Source organism: Cervus elaphus, chromosome 15 (genome assembly GCF_910594005.1).
Source record: "Cervus elaphus chromosome 15, mCerEla1.1, whole genome shotgun sequence".
Taxonomy (NCBI): Eukaryota; Metazoa; Chordata; class Mammalia; order Artiodactyla; family Cervidae; genus Cervus; species Cervus elaphus.
This window is the reverse complement of record NC_057829.1, coordinates 60,709,579-60,730,710: the sequence shown is the minus strand read 5'-3', so window position 1 is coordinate 60,730,710 and position 21,132 is coordinate 60,709,579. Positions and strand designations below refer to the sequence as shown.

The 21,132-nt window shown below is 37.5% G+C and overlaps 1 protein-coding gene across 1 annotated transcript in view; it reads right to left on the bottom strand.

Annotated features, from left to right (window-relative positions):
* CC2D2B (coiled-coil and C2 domain containing 2B) overlaps positions 1–21,132 on the bottom strand; it is a 96,892-nt gene that overhangs the window by 25,163 nt on the left and 50,597 nt on the right. Inside the window, exons 21-26 of the mRNA XM_043925975.1 lie at positions 17,339–17,431; positions 13,328–13,419; positions 9,959–10,129; positions 8,279–8,375; positions 7,370–7,479; positions 3,213–3,309 (exon numbers count right to left, since the gene is read on the bottom strand). Coding sequence (XP_043781910.1) covers positions 3,213–3,309; positions 7,370–7,479; positions 8,279–8,375; positions 9,959–10,129; positions 13,328–13,419; positions 17,339–17,431 — 660 coding nt within the window. The remainder of the gene's footprint in view (positions 1–3,212; positions 3,310–7,369; positions 7,480–8,278; positions 8,376–9,958; positions 10,130–13,327; positions 13,420–17,338; positions 17,432–21,132) is intronic.

Genomic DNA, 21,132 nt, shown 5'->3' with positions numbered 1-21,132 from the left:
GATTCTCCAGGCAAGAACAGTGCAGTGGGTTACTATGCCCTCCTCCAGGGGATCTTCCCTACCAAGGGATGGAACTTGAGTCTCTTATGTCTCCTGCATTAGCAGGCAGGTTCTTTACCCCTAGCACCACCTGGGAAGCCCTGTAATTCTAATAAAGAGTTATAAAAACAGAGCTACAAAACATGACACCAAGAGCAATTCATTAAAAATGCTGAACATCATTGTGTGTTGTTAGTTGCTCAATCGTGTTTGACTGTGACTCCTTTGTTTATGGAATTTTCCAGGCAAGAATACTAGAATGGGTCCCCATTCCCTTCTCAAGGGGATCTCCCCAACCCAGGGATCAAACCCAGGTCTCCTGCATTGCAGGCAGATTCTTTACCATCTGAACCACCAGGGAAGCCATCCAACATCATTAGTCATTAGGAAATGCAAATTAAAACTACAATGAGATACAACCACAGGCTTGTTAGAATGGCTAAAATTTTGGTCTTACTACATGCTTGTAAGAATGTGAAAGAACTAGAAGTCTCATACAGTGCTGGTGGAAACAAAACGGTACAATCACTTTGAAAAAACAATTTGTTTCTCAAATGTCCACTTACCATATGATCCAGTCATTTCACTCCTATGTATTTACTCCCCCCAAAATTAAAGCATTTGTATATAAGATTTCTACACAAATCCTCATGGTAGTTTTATTTATAATATCCCCTCCACCCCCGCCAAAGAAAATCCACCTGTCCATCAACAGGTGAATATTTAAACATACAATACAATGTGTGTTTTCAACAGACTACGACTATACAATAAAAAGTAATGAACTATTTGATAAATAACATAGACAAATCTAAAAATAATTTTTTTTACCCCTGAATGAAAGCTGCCAGGCCAAGGAAAAAAGAGTGAAAACTGTATGGTACCATTTCTATAAAATTCCAGAAAATATAAAGTATAGTTACTGAAAGCAGATGAATCGTTTCCTGGGGTGGGAGGAAGGAAAGGAAGGATGGAGGTATTCTAACAGGACAGAGGAAAAACTTTGAGAGTGATGCATATATTCATTGTCTTGACTTTGATAATGGTTTCATGTGTATATATACATATATGTCAAAATTTGTCAAAATACACACTTTATGTGCAGCTTACTGTATGCCAACTACTCCTCAATAATACTATTTTTAAAAATTAGAGAAAGCATGTGTAGTGGGATATTGGGCAAAAAAGGATTTGGCATTTACCACCAACACCACTAACCCCACTGGCATTTACTCTGTAATTCACTTCACTTTTAGTCATTTACGTTTTTCATCTCATCAGCCAAAGCGCTGAGATAGGGGGAATATGGGAAAGGTGTTAGAGAATAGTTCCTGGGATAGGCATGTTGCTTGTTTGAGTTAAGACTGGCATAGGCAACAAACTGCTCCATGGTACTAGTATATACTTATATCCACTGATTTTTACTTGTAATTAGGGACAATGAGGGCAGTTGGGTTGAGTTCAGGAATCAAGAAGAACTGAAAGGACAATGAAGACATGGAAAGGGTTGGTGCACGCTGAACCCCACTGGGTCCCTCGTCCTTGGTTTGGCCCCTGATGATTAGGGTCAGTGGCTGGAGAAGCTCTTCTACTGTGAGATTTTGTATACAAACACTATTGCTTTATAGTCTAGATACACAATATGTGGTATGGATTTAGAGAAAATAGGCCCGTTCTGCTCATGCTTGTACAGAATCCAGTGCCTCTTGAGTATTCTGAAGTTTGATAGCTTTGGGCTCAAGAATAACTGGGGGGATAACACCCTTGGCACAGATGGTGGCATCATAATCGGGGCAATGTCAACAGTGGTGGTGGTGAGATTCTTTTACGTGGCTTTGAGAGCTTTGGGGGCTGAGGCAAAAGAACACACATACTGACGACTATAGCTAACAGTCATGTCTAAGCACATATATGAGGACTCCTCGGAGGCTTCCAGAAAATTTTGCCAGGGACTGGTGGAGGTTTTGTGAGTAGAAGGTATAATAAGAATAAGATCTTAAATTATTTATATTAATGTGATTTCTTTTAAATCCATAAACTCAAAATTTCTGTTAATATTAAAGTTATACACTATTAACCTGGGCTGAAGTAAGGAGCTAGGAAAAAAGAAGGGAGATAAAAAGGACAATTCATTGTGGTTTTCCCCATATACCATCTTGCTTTCTGCTTCATTTTATGCTTTTCCATCAACCACCTTTCCCTTGCTGCTATAATTATGGATCATGTTGGCTTACTGCCAAGAAATAATGGCATCAGTTAGATAGCATCACCAGCTCAATGGACATGAATCTGAACAAACTCTGGGAAATAGCGAAGGACAGGGGAGCCTGGTGTTCCGGAGTCCATGGGGTCACAAAGAGTCCGACACAACTTATTGACTGAACAACCACCACAACAAAGGTTAACCTGGGCCATTTCTTAACTAAGAAAATTTATCAAATGGTCCTCTTGCAGACAGTCCAGTTTAGAAATGTAAAAACCTTGCAAAAGAAAATGCAATATATTCTGGCTCCCATTTTAATCTGATCTGTTTTCTTCTAAGAACAACAAATGCCAGTTCAGGGTCATAATAGACAATATTGAGATTCTGGTGATCACATGCCAACTGGGAAACATGGTATTCAGTTTCTAAGCCCTGGGTGTGTTGCTGCTGTTTACTTGAATCTGGGGAAGGGCTGAAGTTTGAAAAAAGCTACCAGTACCCCTGATTCCTGTCTTAAGTTTATAGCCACTGCTTTTGAGATCTTCCTACATCTCAGTAAACAATGTAAAGCACCTTAATGTACATACTTTTACCACAGTATATACATTAAGTATATATCATAGTATATACCACAGCAAATGTGTTTAGTGCAGCAAACCTTGAAAATATGCTAAAGCTTGGCTACCAGGAAGTTCACATGTAGATATAATGTTCAATTGCAGAAACCTAGTTTCCCCAAATTCTTGGTATATTTATCCCTCCTCTTCCTATGTGTGGTTTATGATCTCTGTTATTTTTGAACTGACTTGTCACATGTCTGATTTTATTTCATGTTGCTCCATATCCTTTTTAGACAATATTGTAAATAGACACTGCATCTAAAAGCAAATTAACAAATATGTTCACAGACTTCATTCAGTCTGAACCTAGAATTATTTCAACCTTGATTATTATAATTATTCTACTTTACCTCATGCTTTTCAATAATCATTTCATCAAAAATGTTGATATATATATTATCTTTTATTTTAGATAAACTTGAGAAGTTACAATCATGTCCTGGTAAGCTGTAAATAAGAAAACATATTCAGATGTTTAATTATTTTATAAAATCATTATTCATAAAGGACTATAAAATTACCTGTTATTTTCTTTTATAAAGTGTAAGCTAAGAAAAGCTATGTGTTAAAAAAAAAAAAAAAGAAAAGCTATGTGTTTTCAAGATGACTGTTATCTTTCATTAGACTCAGTATCAAAAAATCTACAGACAATAAATCCTGGAAAGGATGTAGAGAAAAAGGAATCCTCCTACACTGTTGGTGGGAATGTAAATTGGTACAGCTACTATGGAGAACGGCATGGAGGTTCCTTAAAAATCTAAAAATAGATTTTCCATATGACCTGGCAATCCCACTTATGGGCACATACCCAGGTGTGTGCACACGCTAAATTTCTTCAGTCATGTCCAACTCTTTTCGACCCTATGGAATATAACCCACCAAGCTCCTCTGTTCATGAGATTCTCCAGGCAAGAATACTGGAGTGAGTATCAATTCAGTTTAGTTCAGTTGTGTCTGACTCTTTGCGACCCCATGGCCTGCAGCACACCAGGCCTCCCTGTCCATCACCAACTCCTGAAGCCTACTCAAACTCATGTCTATTGCGTTGGTGACGCCATCCAATCATCTCATCCTCTGTCATCCCCTTCTCCTCCTGCCTTCAATCTTTCCCAGCATCAAGGTCTTTTCCAATGAGTCGGTTCTTCGCATCAGGTGACCAAAGTATTGAGCTTCAGCTTCATCATCAGTCTTTCCAATGAATATTCAGGATTGATTTCCTTTAGGATGGACTGGTTGGCTCTCTTTGCTGTCCAAGGGACTCTCAAGAGTCTTCTCCAACACTATAGTTCAAAAGCATCAATTCTTTGGCACTCAACTTTCTTTATAGTCCAATGCTCTCATCCATACCTGACTATTGGAAAAACCACAGCCTTGACTAGACGGACCTTTGTTGGCAAAGTAATGTCTCTCCTTTTTAATATGCTGTCTAGGTTGGTCATAACTTTCCTTCCAAGGAGTAAGCGGCTTTTAATTTCATGGCTATGGTCACCATCTGCAGTGGTTGTGGAGCCCCCCAAAATAAAATCTCTCACCATTTCCATTGTTTCCTCATCTATTTGCCATGAAGTGATGGGACCAGATGCCATGATCTTTGTTTTCTGAATGTTGAGTTTTAAGCAAACTTTTTCACTCTCCTCTATCACTTTCATCAAGAGGCTCTTTAGTTCTTCTTCGCTTTCTGCCATAAGGGTGGTGTCTGCGTATCTGAGGTTATTGGTATTTCTCCCAGCAATCTTGATTTCAACTTGTGCTTCATCCAGCCCAGCATTTTGCATGATGTACTCTGCATATAAGTTAAATAAGCCAGGTGACAATATGCAGCCTTGATGGACTCCTTTCCCTATTTGGAACTAGTCTGTTGTTCCATGTCCAGTTCTAACTGTTGCTTCTTGACCTACATACAGATTTCTCAGGAGGCAGGTAAGGTGGTCTGGTATTCCCATGTCTTGAAGAATTTTCCAGTTTGTTGTAATTCACACAGTCAAAGGCTTTGGCATAGTCAATAAAGCAAAACTAGATGTTTTTCTGGAACTCTCTTGCTTTTTCGATGATCCAGCAGATGTTGGCAATTTGATCTCTGGTTCCTCTGGCTTTTCTAAATCCAGCTTGAACATCTAGAAGTTCATGGTTCACGTACAGCTGAAGCCTAGCTTGGAGAATTTTGAGCATTACTTTGCTAGCGTGTGAGATGAGTGCAATTGTGTGGTAGTTTGAGCATTCTTTGGCATTGCTTTACTTTGGGATTGGAATGAAAACTGGCCTTTTTCAGTCCTATGGCCACTGCTGAGTTTTCCAGATTTGCTAGCATATTGTGTGCAGCACTTTCATAGCATCGTCTTTTAGGATCTGAAATAACTCAACTGGAATTTCATTACCTCCACTAGCTTTGTTCATAGTGATGCTTCCTAAGGCCCACTTGACTTCGCATTCCAGGATGTCTATCTCTAGGTGAGTGATCACACCATCGTGGTTATCTGAGTCATGAAGATCTTTTTTGTATAGTTCTTTGTGTATTGTTTCCACCTCTTCTTAATATCTTCTGCTTCTGTTAGGGCCATACCATTTCTGTCCTTTATTGTGCTCATCTTTGCATGAAATGTTCCCTTGGTATCTCGAATTTTCTTGAAGAGATCTCTAGTCTTTCCCATTCTGTTGTTTTCCTCTATTTCTTTGCATTGATTACTGAGGGAGGTTTTCTTATCTTTCCTTGCTATTCTTGTCAAAACCCATAGAACATACAAGGCTTCCCAGGTGGCATTAGTGGTAAAAAATCTACCTGTACTGCAGGAGATGTGGGAGGTGCAGGTTCGACCCCTGGGTCAGGAAGATCCCCTGAAGGAGGGCATGGCAAGTCACTCCAGTATTCTTGCCTGGAGAAATCCCATGGACAGAGGAGCCTGGTGGGCTATGGTCCACAGGGTCACAAACAGGTGGACATGACTGAAGCAACTGAGTACACACGCATAGAATGTACAACACAGAGAATGGATTCTAATGTAAACTGTGGACTTTGTCTCATAATATGTCACCACTGGTCTGTCTCATTAGAAATGTACCACACTGCCACTTAGGGAAGCTGTGTGTGTGTGTGCGTGTGTTGAAGGGAGAGGATATGTAAGAATTCTGCTTTCTGCTCAATTTTACTAGGAACCTAAACTCTCTAAAAATGATAAAATCTATCAATTTGTTTAGAATGGAAGAAAAAGAAACTCAATTTCATTGGAAATCCAGGAATGTAAATTAAATCACAGTAAGAATATCACTTAAGATCCACCATATTAGAAAAATTAATTTTAAAAATTAAATATTATTGAAGATGTGGCACAATAGGAACTTTTATACTGAGAGTGTATATTGGCATAATCACTTTGGGAAAAAAATTGACATTACGTAGTAAAGTTGAAGCAATTCCACTCCTGGATATGGATCCTGGAGCAGAGGGTCTCAAAGTGTCTCCTGACTAGTAGCATCAGTAACACCTGGAACTTGTTAGAAATGAAATTATGGTATCAGGCCTACTCTAGAGTTACTGAATTAGAAACTATGGAGTTGGGCCCAGCAATTTGTTTAAAGAAGCCACACAGGTGATTTCAGTGCACAAAATAGCTTGAGAACTACCGTCTTAAAAAGAAACTCTTAGATGTGTGCTCCAGATAACAAGTACAACAATGTTCAGAGCAACACTATTCATAATAGCAAAACACTAAAACCAGGCAAATGTGCATCAACAGGATAAAAAATAAATAAATTATGGCATTTTAACACAGTGGAATACTATAACAAAGTGAAAATGAAGGAAGGAATAATTATGAACATGGATAAATCTCTCAAAATAATGAAGAGTAAAGAAACAGGTTGCAAAAGATAATTCAATTTATATAAAGTTGTAAAGCATCCATAAATAAATAAAACATAGCTAGGGATGAATATCTATGATTTAAAATCATAAAGAAAGAGAGGGAAGGATAAACACAATGGTAACATGGTTGTTATCTCTGGGGAAAGAGGAAGGGGATACAGTTGGGTATTGGCATAGCAGAGCCTTCAAAGTTACTGGCAACACTCCATTTTTAAAGCTAAATGGTAGATACACAAATATTCATTTTCCCTCAGAACTTATATTTACATATATACTATATAGGGGCTTCCCTGCTTACTCAGTGATCAAGAATCCGCCTGCAGTGCAGGAACCACAGGAGACATGGGTTCAATTCTTGAGTCAGGAAGAGCCCCTGGAGGAAGGCAGGGCAACCCATTCCAGTATTCTTGCCTAAAGAATCCCCCGGACAGAGAAGCCTGGTGGGCTACAGTTCACAGGGTCACAAAGAGTCAGACATGACTGAAGTGACTTAGCACACACACATACATTATCTATGTAAACACACTTCATAATTAAAAAACTTAAAAATTAAGCCTGTATCAATCATTATTTTCAATAAATGGCTCAAGAAAATAATCCTGTTATTGGTTTATCTTAGAAGCCAAGGAAAAGTGGACTCTAACTTACATAAAATCTACTTTAATTTCTTCATTCCAGCATGGATGAGATCCACTGGCAATGCTGGTTTGGTATACAGTGTGCTGAAAGGAAACTTCCACAAAGGGGTGTACAGTATCCTGAAACACATGATAAACACTGACTAGGTTTTTGTAATATTTTATATAGTTGATAAAAGGTAGAAATTAGCTACTGACTGATAACTAGATGGTTTGGTTTTTCTAGTTTTTCAAACAACCATTATTTATTCATTCACTCATTCAATTAAGATTTCATCCTATTTAATATCAGGTATGATCTTGCTAGGATTCAAAAATACATGGACGTCATTAAGGATTTTTATCTTAAGTCTGTCAGGAGAAAACAAACAGTTAAGCAAATAATGGCAATGAAACATAAGAAATATATTCAGGATATAATAGTTACTCAGGAGAGAGAATGATTAAACTTTTGGGGGTGAGGACAAAGAGAACTTCACATAGAACACATTGCATTGGGCTTGAGCTTCGAAACATTAAATAGTAGTTCATGTGGCCAGTAAGACATGAACACGAAGTATGGTGGCCATTCCAGGCAAAGGAAAGGGCAAGAATGGAGGACTTCTAGAATGTAGTAGTGTGATATGAGACCGCTGTGGGGTGGAGAGAAATGTGGCTGACTGATTGTAGATAAGAACCAGATAAATACAGATTTTGGTAGACTTTCTAAGGAGCTTGCATTTTATTCTATAGACCCTGAGGGCAGGGTAGTAGAGAATGAAATGATTAGAATTACATTTTGTAAACAGCACCATCACTGTGTTATGGAGAGTAAACTAGAAGCCCAAGAAATTAGCGATGGATGGTCCAGTTAGGGGCCAGTTTCAATTCAGAGAAAACATGACCAAAACCGCGCTTTAGAGAAGTGTTAAATACTTACCTTATTTAAGATTTCATCTGAGGCTAATGATTTGATTGTTTCTTTATGTCTGAGGTGAGACATGGATGATATTAAATAAGTAGGCATACCCAAGGACCTTCAGGAAAAACAATATAGAGACATACACTTTAATTAATTTCAATATTTGTTTTGGTGCGAATAGCTGTGTTTTTGCTTATGCTTATGTGCTGTGTTGTTGGGTTTCTGCTTATGCTTATGGAGATAGATAAGTTAGTTACCCTGGATCTTACTGTTTGCTTTGGGTCTTCATATTGTAGGTGGTTAGAGATAAATATGTGACAATCACTACTCTGAAAGGGTAGCTCCTCAGTGCTAAGCTATGGATGGGAATCAGTCTGTGGTAAAGTCTTCACTGATCCTCAGCAAAAAGGGGAAAATAGGGTAGGTAATACTTTGAGCTATATTATTCCTATTTTTGGTGTTGTAGTATTCTTTCTTTTACAGATTAATTATTGCAGAAAGTGAAAGTCGTTCAGTTGTGTCCAACTCTTTGCAACCCCATGGACTATATAGTCCATGGAATTCTCCAGGCCAGAATACTGGAGTGGGTAGCCTTTCCCTTCTCCAGGGAATCTTCTCAGCTCAGGAATTGAACCCAGGTCTCCCCCATTGCAGGTGGATTCTTTACTTGTTGAGCCACAAGGGAAGCCCAACAAGCCCGATTATTGCAGAAAATGGTAGTAATTTTAAAATGTCCTTATTTGACAAAACAGCTTTGAAATGTGCATTTGTTTTGAGAATATCAAGTGTATCATAAATAAAATCATATTTGCAAAACACAGGCAAAACCTTTAAGAGGTTTTAACTGTAGATTAGTAGCTAGTAAGCAAAATGTTTCTCATAGGTAGAATTCACGGGATAAACATAAAATAAGTAAGCAGAGCACACCTGTGTTAAAAGTAGATAGAGATACTCAGTATTCCTTAGGTACCTGGGTATGAAATATTCACAATATATAAATTATATATGAGATTAAATATATGACACTTGATATTGAGGATATACTAAATATTCAGGATGACTTCTGACCCCACATTTGACCATTTGACCATTCTGACCCCACATATCCTCTGCCCAAGAAACACCAATAAAACACATCATTCTGAGTGCCTGCAAAAGAATGGTAAGATCTGATTTTTATAAGAAGTCACCTAATGTAAAATATTGTGCATATACCTACTGCCACTGAATTATATACTTACGATGGTAAATATTATATTATGTATACATTATGACAATACAAAATTTTTTAAAAAATCAAAAAAAAAAAAAAAAAAAAGAAGTCACCTAAAATGACAAGTCCAAAATGGAGCCTATTCTCTCCTGTATTCTACTATTCTACTTCCAATACTGTGAGTGGACAGTATAATTGGCAATAGCTGCTTAAGTTTTCAAAATAGGGAATATGGACAGAAGGCATTTATTTAATATAGCACCCAAAAATATACATGTTAAAGATACTTCAGGCATCTCAAACTTCTGCAAACTTTTACTACATAGCAATGACAGTTAAGTTTGACTATTCAAATGAAGATTTCAACTCTCATTCAGCTTTTGTATGTAGAGCATCAATAAAGTGCAAGGTTTTATTAAAAAGACAGTTTAAAAATTTACATTTAAGACATTTTTTGTAACTCCAAAAATTTGCAATTGCCTTACCTATTAACTGTTGTTTTCCTTGAAGGAATATTATAAGCTCTCAGTATTCTGATAAGAATCTTAATATCTCTATCACAGACAGTCTGTGCTGCCACTTTTTTCCTTTCTTTCCTCTGAGGCTTTAACTTTCTTCGTTGTTCAAGAAGCTTACAAACTGCATATGTCAACTGGCTAAAAAGTGGTCAATCAGATTGATATAAAATAACTTAATATTTGAAAGATAACGATTTTTAAAATTTATTATAAATAAGGTCATTATTCTGAACCATGTTCTCTTTACTCTGTAGGGGAGACAGAGTTGTCTTAGACCCAAGAGAATAATTTTTTTCTGAGTGTAGAAGGGATTCTGTGTTTTAAGAGAGCACCTGATTGCTCCATGTTCTTTGGTATATGGTCCAAGAAGAGACAGGGCATGGAGAGGTAATCCCATGAAACATGATGTTATTTCAAAAGATTATTCATTTTTTAGGAATCATTCTCTTGATCATTTTCTACATAGTTCTGAGTAGGAGTTAGTTATAAGTGCTGCAACTCCTGGCAACACAAACCTATATGGAACCTATGTGGAAACACAAAGTTATATGTAATTATAACTTTATGGTCACACTTGTTTTCCTCTAAAGACTGAAAATAAAAACTTCAGACTACCCCACAAAGCTATAGTCATCAAAACAGCATGGCACAGAAAAAAGCATAGTACTGGCACAAAAATAGAAATGCAGATCAATGAAACAGGACAGAAAGCCCAGAAGTAAACACATGTACTTATGGTCAATTAATCTAAGGAGGCAAGACTATATACAATGAAGGAAAGACAGTCTCTTCAATAAATGGTGCTGGGAAAACTGGACAGCTACATGCAAAAAATGATATTAGAACATTCTTTGACATCGTACACAAAAATAAATTCAAAATGGATTGAAGACCTAAATGTAAGACTGTACACTATAAAACTCTTAGAGGAAAACATAGGCAGAACACTCTGACGTAAATTACAGCAACATCTTCTTCAATCCCTCTCTCAGAGTAATGGAAATGGAAAAACAAAAATAAACAAATGAGACCTAATTAAACTCAAAAGTTTTTGCACAGCAGAGGAAACAATAAACTTAAATGAAAAGACAGCTCACAGATTGGGAAAAATATTTGCAAATGATGTGACCAAGGGATTAGTCTCCAAAATTTATAAACAGCTCATGATGCTTAATATCATCCAAGCAAACAACTCCATCAAAAAAGGGGCAGAAGACTTAAACAGATATTTTCACCAAAGAAGACATATAGGTGGCCAAGAGGCACATGAAAAGATGTTCAACATTGCTAATTATTAGAGAAATGCAAATCAAAACTGCAAGAAGATATCACCTCACACCAGTCAAAATGGCTATCATCAAAAAACCCACAAACTATAAACACTGGAGAGGGTAGGAAGAGAAGAGAACCCTCCTACACTGTTGGTGGGAATGTAAATTTGTGAAGCCACTATGGAGAACAGTATGGAGGTTCCTTAAGAAACTAAAAACAAAGCTACCATATCATCCTATAACCTCACTCCTGGGCATGTATGCAGAGAAATATATGGTCTGAAAGGGAACATGCACCCCAGTATTCATCGCAATGTGTTTACAATAGCCAAGACATGGAAGCAGCCTAAACGTCCATATACTGGAGAATGGATTAAGAAGATGTGATACATATATATATTAAGAAATAAGAAATTAAGATTAAGAAATATATATATTAAGATTAAGAAATATATATATATTTTTAATCTATATATGTTTCTTAATATATATATAATGGACTATTACTCAGCTATTGAAAAGAATGAAATAAGACCATTTGTAGCAACATGGATGGACTTAAGAGACTGTCATACTGAGGAAAGTAAGTCAGAGAAAGAAATGTTGGGTAGTATCATTTATATATGGAATCAAAAAAAGATACAAATGAACTTATTTACAAAACAGAAACAGACTCATAGACTTAGAGAACAAACTCATGGTTACCAGCCGGGAAGGGGTTGAGGGGGACAAGGGAGTTTGGGATTGACAGGTACACACTGCTATATTTAAAATGGGTAAACAACAAGGACTCAGTACAAGTGCAGCAAAGGGAACTCTGCTCAATATTCTGTAACAGCCTAATTAGGAAAAGAATTTGAAAAAGAATAGATTCATGTCTGTGTATAACTGAATCACTTTGTTGTACACCTGAAACTAACACAACATTGCTAATCACCTGTACTCCAATATAAAATGAAAAGTTAAAAAATAAGTTTTCACTGTTGACACACACATATCACTGTCAGTTCGGTTCAGTCACTCAGTCATGCCTGACTCTTTGCAACCCCATGGACCGCAGCATGCCAGGCTTACCTGGTCCATCAGCACACACACCACTATCTAAATATACTAAATATGAAATATGAATATGATAAACAATAAATAATATGATAATGTGATACTATGATATGATAAATATGATAATATCATAAATAATATGATAAATAATAAATATGAATATGAAATACTACTATATAGATAACTAATAAGGACCTATGTATAGTACAGGGAACTCTACTAAATACTCTGTAATGGTCTATATGGGAAAAGAATCTAAAAAAGAGTGGATATATGTATATGATTAGCAGATTCACTTTGCTATACAGCAGAAACTAGCACAACATTGTAAATCAACTATACCCCAATAAAATTTTTTAAAAAATAAGCTTTCATTTTAAAACACGTGCTCATAGAGAATTACTTCAAGGTATATTTTAGAATAGAAACCCCTCCCCCAAAATACATCTCAGCATCCTAAGCCAATTAAAACCTTCCTGTTGATACTAAGAACCTGCAAGTGGCCCCAGAGTGGTTTCCCAGATATGTAGCATCACTTAAGTCTCACAGGTAGGACAGTATGAGAATTGAGTTCCTTCAGCAAAAGGCTCCTTCTGCAGCTGCCTGTGGATCTCAGAGTCCTTATATCAGTCCTTGCTGAGGATTCAGTTTTGAAAGGGGGAGATTATAGGCTTAGGGCATGGTGCTACCACCAATGATTTTTCCAGAATCAGTACCAGGATAGGGAGAGCAAAACTAATTTGGGACAAAGGTGTTTTGCTTTCTTTCTTGCCACAAGGAGAGGGTTAAAAACAAAATTACTATACAATTGAAAATATAAATCATACAGATAGGTCCAAAATGGAATTTTTAAATTGTTAAAAATATTTAAACCACTATATTTCATTTTATGCTTTGTAACTGGATTTTGACATTAATATAAAAAGAGAACTTATCTGAAGACTCTGAAGGAACGAGCTTATAGCTTTATATTTCAGACTTAAATAATAATTATTTTAGTATGTACCTTGCAGATACAATTTCTTCATAATCAGCCACAATATCTGATAAGTTAAATTTGCTAACTTTGACAATTCTTCTCATTACCAACCTTCTCATCTACAAAACATATTTTTAAGAAATAAAGAGTTCATATTTTAAGATTAAGAATACACAATGGTACTGGTGTCACTCTTTTGTTAGTCTTACTTTTTGTAAGTTAAGGAATGGGAAGGGGAATTAGATAAGTGAAAGTATGCTTCTGTTTCCTACCATTATCAAAATCATTCCTACACTCTCATTATGACCCTCTCATCTCTTTTTCAACTTAACTCAGAGTATTCACATAGACAGAATTAGTCTTCACCAAAGAAGATGATTACCTGTGAATGTGTTTTTATAGCAGTCACTTGTATTCACACAAATCTTGATCCACAAAGAAATGTCATCACATTTCTGTATGTCCTTTTTTTTTTTAAATTTATTTATTGATTTTACTTTACAACATTGTATTGGTTTTGCCATACACTGACTTGAATCCACCATGGGTGTACATGTGTTCCCCATCCTGAACCCCCCTCCCACCTCCCTCCCCATCCCATCCCTCTGGGTATAATTTACATGTTTCAATGCCATTCTCCCATATCATCCCACCCTCGCCCTCTCCCACAGGATGTCCTTTGAGTTCATCCTACTCTGACCTTAAGTCCTCATTCTGTCTGCTTGGTAAGATATTCAGTGCTTCAACAAAGCCATTCCCCTAAGCCTGTGCTGCTTACAGAACCCACAGAAATTGGTTTCTCTGAGGACTCTGAAATTCTTTATAGTCTAAGGAAATTCCTCCCTTTCTACTCTAATCCCATCCTTCACATCAGGTGTAGACTTTTAGAAATGAAACCAGGAAGAAGCGTGTCTCAAGGCAAATTTCTGCTTTCTGTCCTGCCACAAATCATCCTGGAGATAATGTAACCTAGAGACTGTGTATATATGCATGTGTGCTAAGTCGCTTCACTTGTGTCTGACTCTTTAAGACCCTATGGACCGTAGCCCACCAGGCTCCTGTGTCCACGGAATTCTCTAGGCAGGAATACTGGAGTGGGTTGACATGCTCTCCTCCATGTGATCTTCCAGACCCAGGGACTGAACCTGCATTTCTTACCTTTCCTGCATTGGCAGAAGGGTTCTTTACCACTAGCACCACCTGGGAAGCCCAACCTACAGACTAATGATCTGCTTAAATTATATAGGAAAATGAGGTGGTAGGAGAATGGGAAAAAGAGAATTCCTAACAATTACTCTGCCATGTATGTGTGTGTGTGTGTGTGTGTATGAGAGAGAGAGTGTCTCTTTGTGACCCCATGAGCTCACCAGGCTCCTCTGTCTATGGAATTTCCCAGGCAAGAATACTGGAGTAGTTTGCCATTCCCTTCTCCAGGGGATCTTCCCAACCCAGAGATTGAACCCAGGTCTCCTCCATTGCAGGCAGGTTCTTTCCCGTCTGAGCCACCAGGGAAGCCTGTATGGGCACCAAACTGCTTGCCTTGAAGGTGAACCACATCCCTCTCCCCTCTGATCCCATTATTGTGCTGAGCCCTCCCTCCCTTTCGTTCCTTCTTTCCCTTCTCCCACCCCTTCTCTCATTCTCTCTCTCTCCTTTGCTCCACTGGCAGCACACAGACTGAGCTCCTTGCTGTTCCTGCCACAGGCTACGCATATTCCCTTCTCAGTTTTCACATGTGGTTCCATGAGCCTGCGATGTTCTTCTCCCATGAAAAGAGAGCTCCAAATCCAGCTCCCTCAGTTTTCAGGTCTTTTGTTGGTATTACCTTCTCAGGGGCTTTCCTTGGTTATCTTATTTAAAATTGTACCCCACAACCCAACACACACACACACACACATGCTCTTTTCCAACTTTACTTGTTAGAGCACATATCACAATCTAATACACTAATATTTTGTTCATTATCTGACTTCTCCCACTAGAATGACTAGGAGGTCAAGGATTTTAGTCTCTTTTGTTTATTGCTGTAATTCCAATCTCTAGTATAATTCTTGATTAAGAGCAGATGTTCAGTAAGTATTTATTGAGTAAACTAATGGAAGGGACAGATTGAGGAGCGCTACAGGCCTTAGATGCAAATATTTCAGCACAACTTTATCTAGCAATCCATGAGACTGCTGGCACTTTACTGCTCCAACCCTGGCCTCAGGTACCACTGACCCCAGTACCACAGCAGGGAGTTTAACCCACATAACTCACAATCAGATTTAAACACCCATGGCCCTATGAGGCCTCCAGTGTCAAACCAGGATTCCAGCACCTATAATTAAAGTCATTATCCTTCAACTTGTAGTGTGAAACTATCTCCAGATAGCAAAGAAGTCTTCACAAGGAGCTGAAACACAATCACAAAATGTTCCTGACGCTCCTTCGCAGGATCCTGCGTGAAGTTCCAGAATCCTCAGACACTTGCGCTCTTACCACCTTCCTGACCCTCTGCTACCCTCCCTCCCAGGCTTCCTTATCCATCAAAAAGAAGAGACGGGATGCGTAGTGTGTGTGTTCCCTTTTCTTATAAGAACACCTCTTTATTTCCTAAGACATAAATCTCATTATTAAATCACCTCTCAACCCTTTTTAAAAGAAATATGGAGCTAGTAGGGCTTTCCAGGTGGTGCTAATGGTAAAGAACCCGCCAGCCAATGCAGGAGACGTAAGCGATGTGGGCTCAATCCCTGGGTCAGGAAGATCCCCTGGAGGAGGGCAAGGCAACCCACTAGAGTATTCTTGCCTAGAGAGTCCCACGGACAGAGGAGCCTGGTGGGTTACACCCCACAGGGTCACGAAGAGTCGGACACAACTGAAGTGACTTGGCACACACATGCAGTTAATAAAGAAGGTTTAGGAGGGGCAAGGGTGAGTGGGAAAAAACACCTGCCAATGATAAACAGGAAGTACTGAAACAGACTATGGTAGCTACAGTGGTCTGCATTTCCACCACGCTCTCAGAGGAACAAACTAGCTCAGCACTTGCAGTTTTATCATTTTACTTCAGAAGAAAAGCAAGACAGGCATTCTTATTGTCTGTTTTTATAAAACAATAAAGCAGTACTCAGTGCATAGATAACCTGCCAAAAGACAGATGGGGTGGTCAGAACAGGTCTGCACATACCTGCGTAGGGCTCATCTAGTCACACAAGGTCACTTCTTTTCTGTTTTTATGAGGTATTTGGTGTGTATCTCTTAGATCTTTCCATGGCTCTCTGCTTTCAAGTTATCTTGAAAGGCTTCTCTGGTGCTCTATAGCAAGGGCTATCAATTCTACTCTTGCAGAAATCTTAGAAATCTCAGCCTTGTGGTTTTATTCCTAACCTCATTAACTGCTCAAACATGTCTCAATATTTCCTGAGTGAAGAGCACTGTGCTGGGCATCACAGATCTATAGATATAGTCCCTGTGCTCTGGAAGCTTAGGGTGGAAGGATGAGGGGTCAGTGGAAAGAAATCAGGAGTGAATTTGATTGAGGGATTCCACCTCAAACCTGGTTTAGGCTTTGGCAGGGTGTTCTGTAAATATCTGAAGCATGTCTTTCTCTACTATTTTCTGTCTCCTAGTAGTCCTCCATCCATTGTCCGCTGAACTGCTGTGGTGTGCGGCATTATGAGTTGTTAATAAAACTAGGGAATCCAGCAAAATGCTGGTGTACTTCTCAAAGTGAATTTTCAGGGTCAAGAAGAGATGGGTGTAAACAGAAAAAGTTGGAATATGCTCTAATAATGAGTTTGCTGTCAACTGAAGTAACTGTTGCATCAATAATACACATTAACTGTGTACATTTACAGATGGTCAGTAGGTAACTCTAAAAAAGAAGTCTGAACTGAACAGAAAACCCCTTAGTGATCAGAAGGAGGTGAGAAGCAAGCAGGTCTGCCCGTCTGACTCTCTGGGAAGAGTATAGTACTATGCTATGCATCCAGCAGACTAGTTTTCACAAAAGTAAATTCAAACACACTGACAATATTATTTTGTTCTTGTTACCTTTTGCAGAAAATTGGCAGAATTAATCCTTTGTGCAGTAATAGAATTCACATCTGAAATGGACATATCCTTTCCTATCTGACTTTCATATTCCTGTAAGTAGAGAAATTAAGTTAATTTCACGTTTTGTTTTTTTTTTTTGGTCATGCCATGCAGCATGCAGGATCTTAGTTCCCCAACCAAGGATCAAAGCTGTGCCCCCTGCCGAGGAAGTGCAGAATCTTAAACCACTGGACCACTAGGGTAATAGCCTAGTTTCACTTCTTGAATGCAACAAAGTTTAGATATGATATGCTGCAATGAAATATTAACTACTCATTTCAGTTTATGTGTAAGAGATATTGGCAACCCTCTGGAATTGGGAGGAGAGAATGTTTCTTTAAGATTCTTCCCTCTGAGAATTAGTGAAGAACTGTTATATTTTGTTTTCTTCTAGGAGGAGTTTCATTCATCTTTTAAAATTAATGATTGAGGAAAAAAAACTGCAATTCAGAAAATGATAAGAAGATGTAAAGAAAACTGAGAACTATTCTTCATGTGTCCATTTACCTGGTATCATTAGAAACAAAAGAAATGGGAAGTATTAACATTAGAGTATAATGTTCAAGTTGGTGGGCTTTGGAGGTCACAGTCCTGGATTCAAGTTGGCCCTGCCATTTACTAACTGTGTCGTTTGGGGAAAAGCTGATTAACTACTGCAGATCTGTTTCCTCTTTTGTAATAATATTACTACTATTAACATGTCACAGGATTGCTGTGAGATTTAACTAAAACAATATTTATAACGTGTGTGGCAGGTAGTAAGTAATCAAAATATGTTGACCATAGTCAATAACTTTAATTTTACATATAGCAGTTGGTATGATTATTTGTCAGGATGCCTCATTTATATAATTTAAAATAAATCAGCATCTATTACATCTGCATTTCTGGGATACGTTCCTAAAGCACACAAAAATCATTTTACATTATAGAGAACATTAAAGACAACACAAAAATTATGAAGTATCTTTAAAGTAGACAAATTATCTGAAAGTAATTTGTTTTTCTAATTATCCACAAGAAACCTTGAAATTAATTCTGTTGTCAAGTAACCACTTTTACCTAAGGATATATTATATACATGGATGTGAGAGTTGGACCATAAAGAAGGTTGAGCATTGAAAAATTGATGCTTTTGAACTGTGGTGTTGGAGAAGACTCTTGAGAGTCCCTTGGACTGCAAGGAGATCCACCAGTCCATCCTAAAGGAGATCAGTCCTGGGTGTTCATTGCAAGGTCTGATGTTGAAGCTGAAACTCCAAAACTTTGGCCACCTGATGCAAAGAGCTGACTCATTAGAAAAGATCCTGATGCTGGGAAAAATTGAAGGTAGGAGGAGAAGGGGACAAAAGAGGATGAGATGGTTGGATGGCATCACCAACTCAATGGATATGAGTTTGAGCAGACTCCAGGAGATGGTGAAGGACAGGGAGGCCTGGAGCGCTGCAGTCCATGGGGTTGCAGAGTCGAACATGACTGAGTGAATGAACATTATGTTATTCCCCATTATATTGTTTCCCAGGTGGCTCAGTGGTAAAGAATTCACCTGCCAATGTAGGAGATGCAGGTTCCATCCCTGGGTCAGGAAGATACCCTGGAGAAAGAAATGGCAACCTATTCCAGTATTCTTGCCTGGGAAATCCCATGGACAGAGGAGCCTGGCAGGCTATAGTCCATGGCGTCACAAAAGAGTCAGACATGACTGAGCGACTAAACAAACAACATATTATATTACTATTTCATATCACTTTATTTACTTTAGAAAGTATTAAATTATAAGATTTACTTAAATACTCTGGATGTTAATTTTTATTAATATGTAACTTACAAATATCTTTTCCTAATTTGTGGGGTTTAAATTTTAATATTATCAAGTTAATTATTCCACTTCTTTATAATTTATACTTTTTGTGCTTTGTTTAAGAAATATTTTCCTGTCCCAGATTAAGATATCCATTTAAAGTTTTGCATTTCAAAGCAGGAGTAGAGACACAGATGTAGACAGCAAATGTATGGATACCAAGGAGGGAAGTGGGGCGGGGTGGGGGGGGGAACTGGGAAATTGGGATTGACATGTATACACTATGGATGCTATAGATAGATATGGATATGTATGCTATATGTGGATATATATGCTATAGATAGATGCTATAGATAACTAATGAGACTGTGCTGTGTAGCACAGGGAACTCTACTTGATGCTCTGTTGTCACCTGAATGGGAAGGAAACCCCAAAAGAGGGGATATATGTATACACACGGCTGATCCACTTTGATGTACAGCAGAAACTAACACAATACTGTAAAGCAACTCGACTCCAATAAAAATTAATTTAAAAAATAGAGTTTCGCATTTCATGGGTAATCTTCATTACACATGGTATTTATTTCTGTTGTGAAGTCTGAATCTAATTTTACACCATTCAAAATGTTCTACAATTCTCTCCATTAAGTTTTGTACATGTTTTGTTAAATATATTCCAATGTATTTAAGAGTTTTTTTTGCTATTGTAAGGTGTATCTTTGCTAAATTACATTTCTAGTGGGTTTTTATTGGTATATAGAATGCTATCTATTTTTTGCCTCTAATTTTTCCTCAAGTTTTTCAAACATACAGAAAATGAGAAAGACTATTAAAATCTATATACTTACTCTCTAGTAACCTAGAGATTAACATTTTGCCACATTTGTTTAATCTATTTCTTTTCTTTTTTTGGCTAAAATATCTCAGTGTAAATTATAGCACCATGACACTTTATTCTTAAATAAATACTTCAGCATGAATCTCCAAATACTATGGACATATCCACAGTGCCATAATCATAGACAACAAAATTAACAATTTCCCAATATATATATGATTCAATTATCAATATACTTAATATTCTAATATCCAAATTTTACCAACTGCTGCTGTTTTTCCACCAATTACTGTCCATATTTTTTCAGATTTTTTCCCATAATAAGTTATTATAAGATATGGATAAAGTTCCCTGTGCCATACAGTAGGAACCTGTTGTTTATTGATTTTCTATATAGTAGCTTGTATCTGCTAATCTTAAATGCCTAATTTATTCCTCCTCCACTCCCTTCCCCTTTGATATTGGTAAATTTGTTTCCTATGTCCATGAGTCTTATTTCTGTTTTTAAAATAAGTTCATTTGTATCTTTTTTTCAGATTCCATATGTAAGTAATATCATATGATATTTTTTCTTTGATCTTATTTTACTGAGAACAAGTTTTACATAAGACGGCCAAATGATAGCTTTACACAATTCCAGAAAATTGCTACTGATTACAGCCTGGAAATTCCTAGCAGATCAAGGGATGTACGTGTATGAGCACATAAATGCACAGCTCTCTTTTTTAAGACTTTGAAATGCATTTCCTAAATTGAAGATGGTATCATTTGTCTTTTTCCTTCTGACTTACTACACGATTATCATGTAGTATGATAATCTCTTGGTCTATCTATGTTGCTGCAAATGGAATTATTTCATTATTTTTTATGGCCAAGTGTATATATACACTACCACATCTTCTTTATCCATTAGATGTATACTTAAGGTTCCTTCCATGCCTTGCTATTATAACTACTGCTGCTATGAACATTGGGATGCATGTATCTTTTTGAATTAAGAGTTTTCTCTGGATAATGCCCAGCAGTGAGATTGTTGGATCATATGGTAACACTATTTTTAGTTTTTTAAGGAATTTCCACACTGTTCTTCATAGTGACTACACCAATTTAC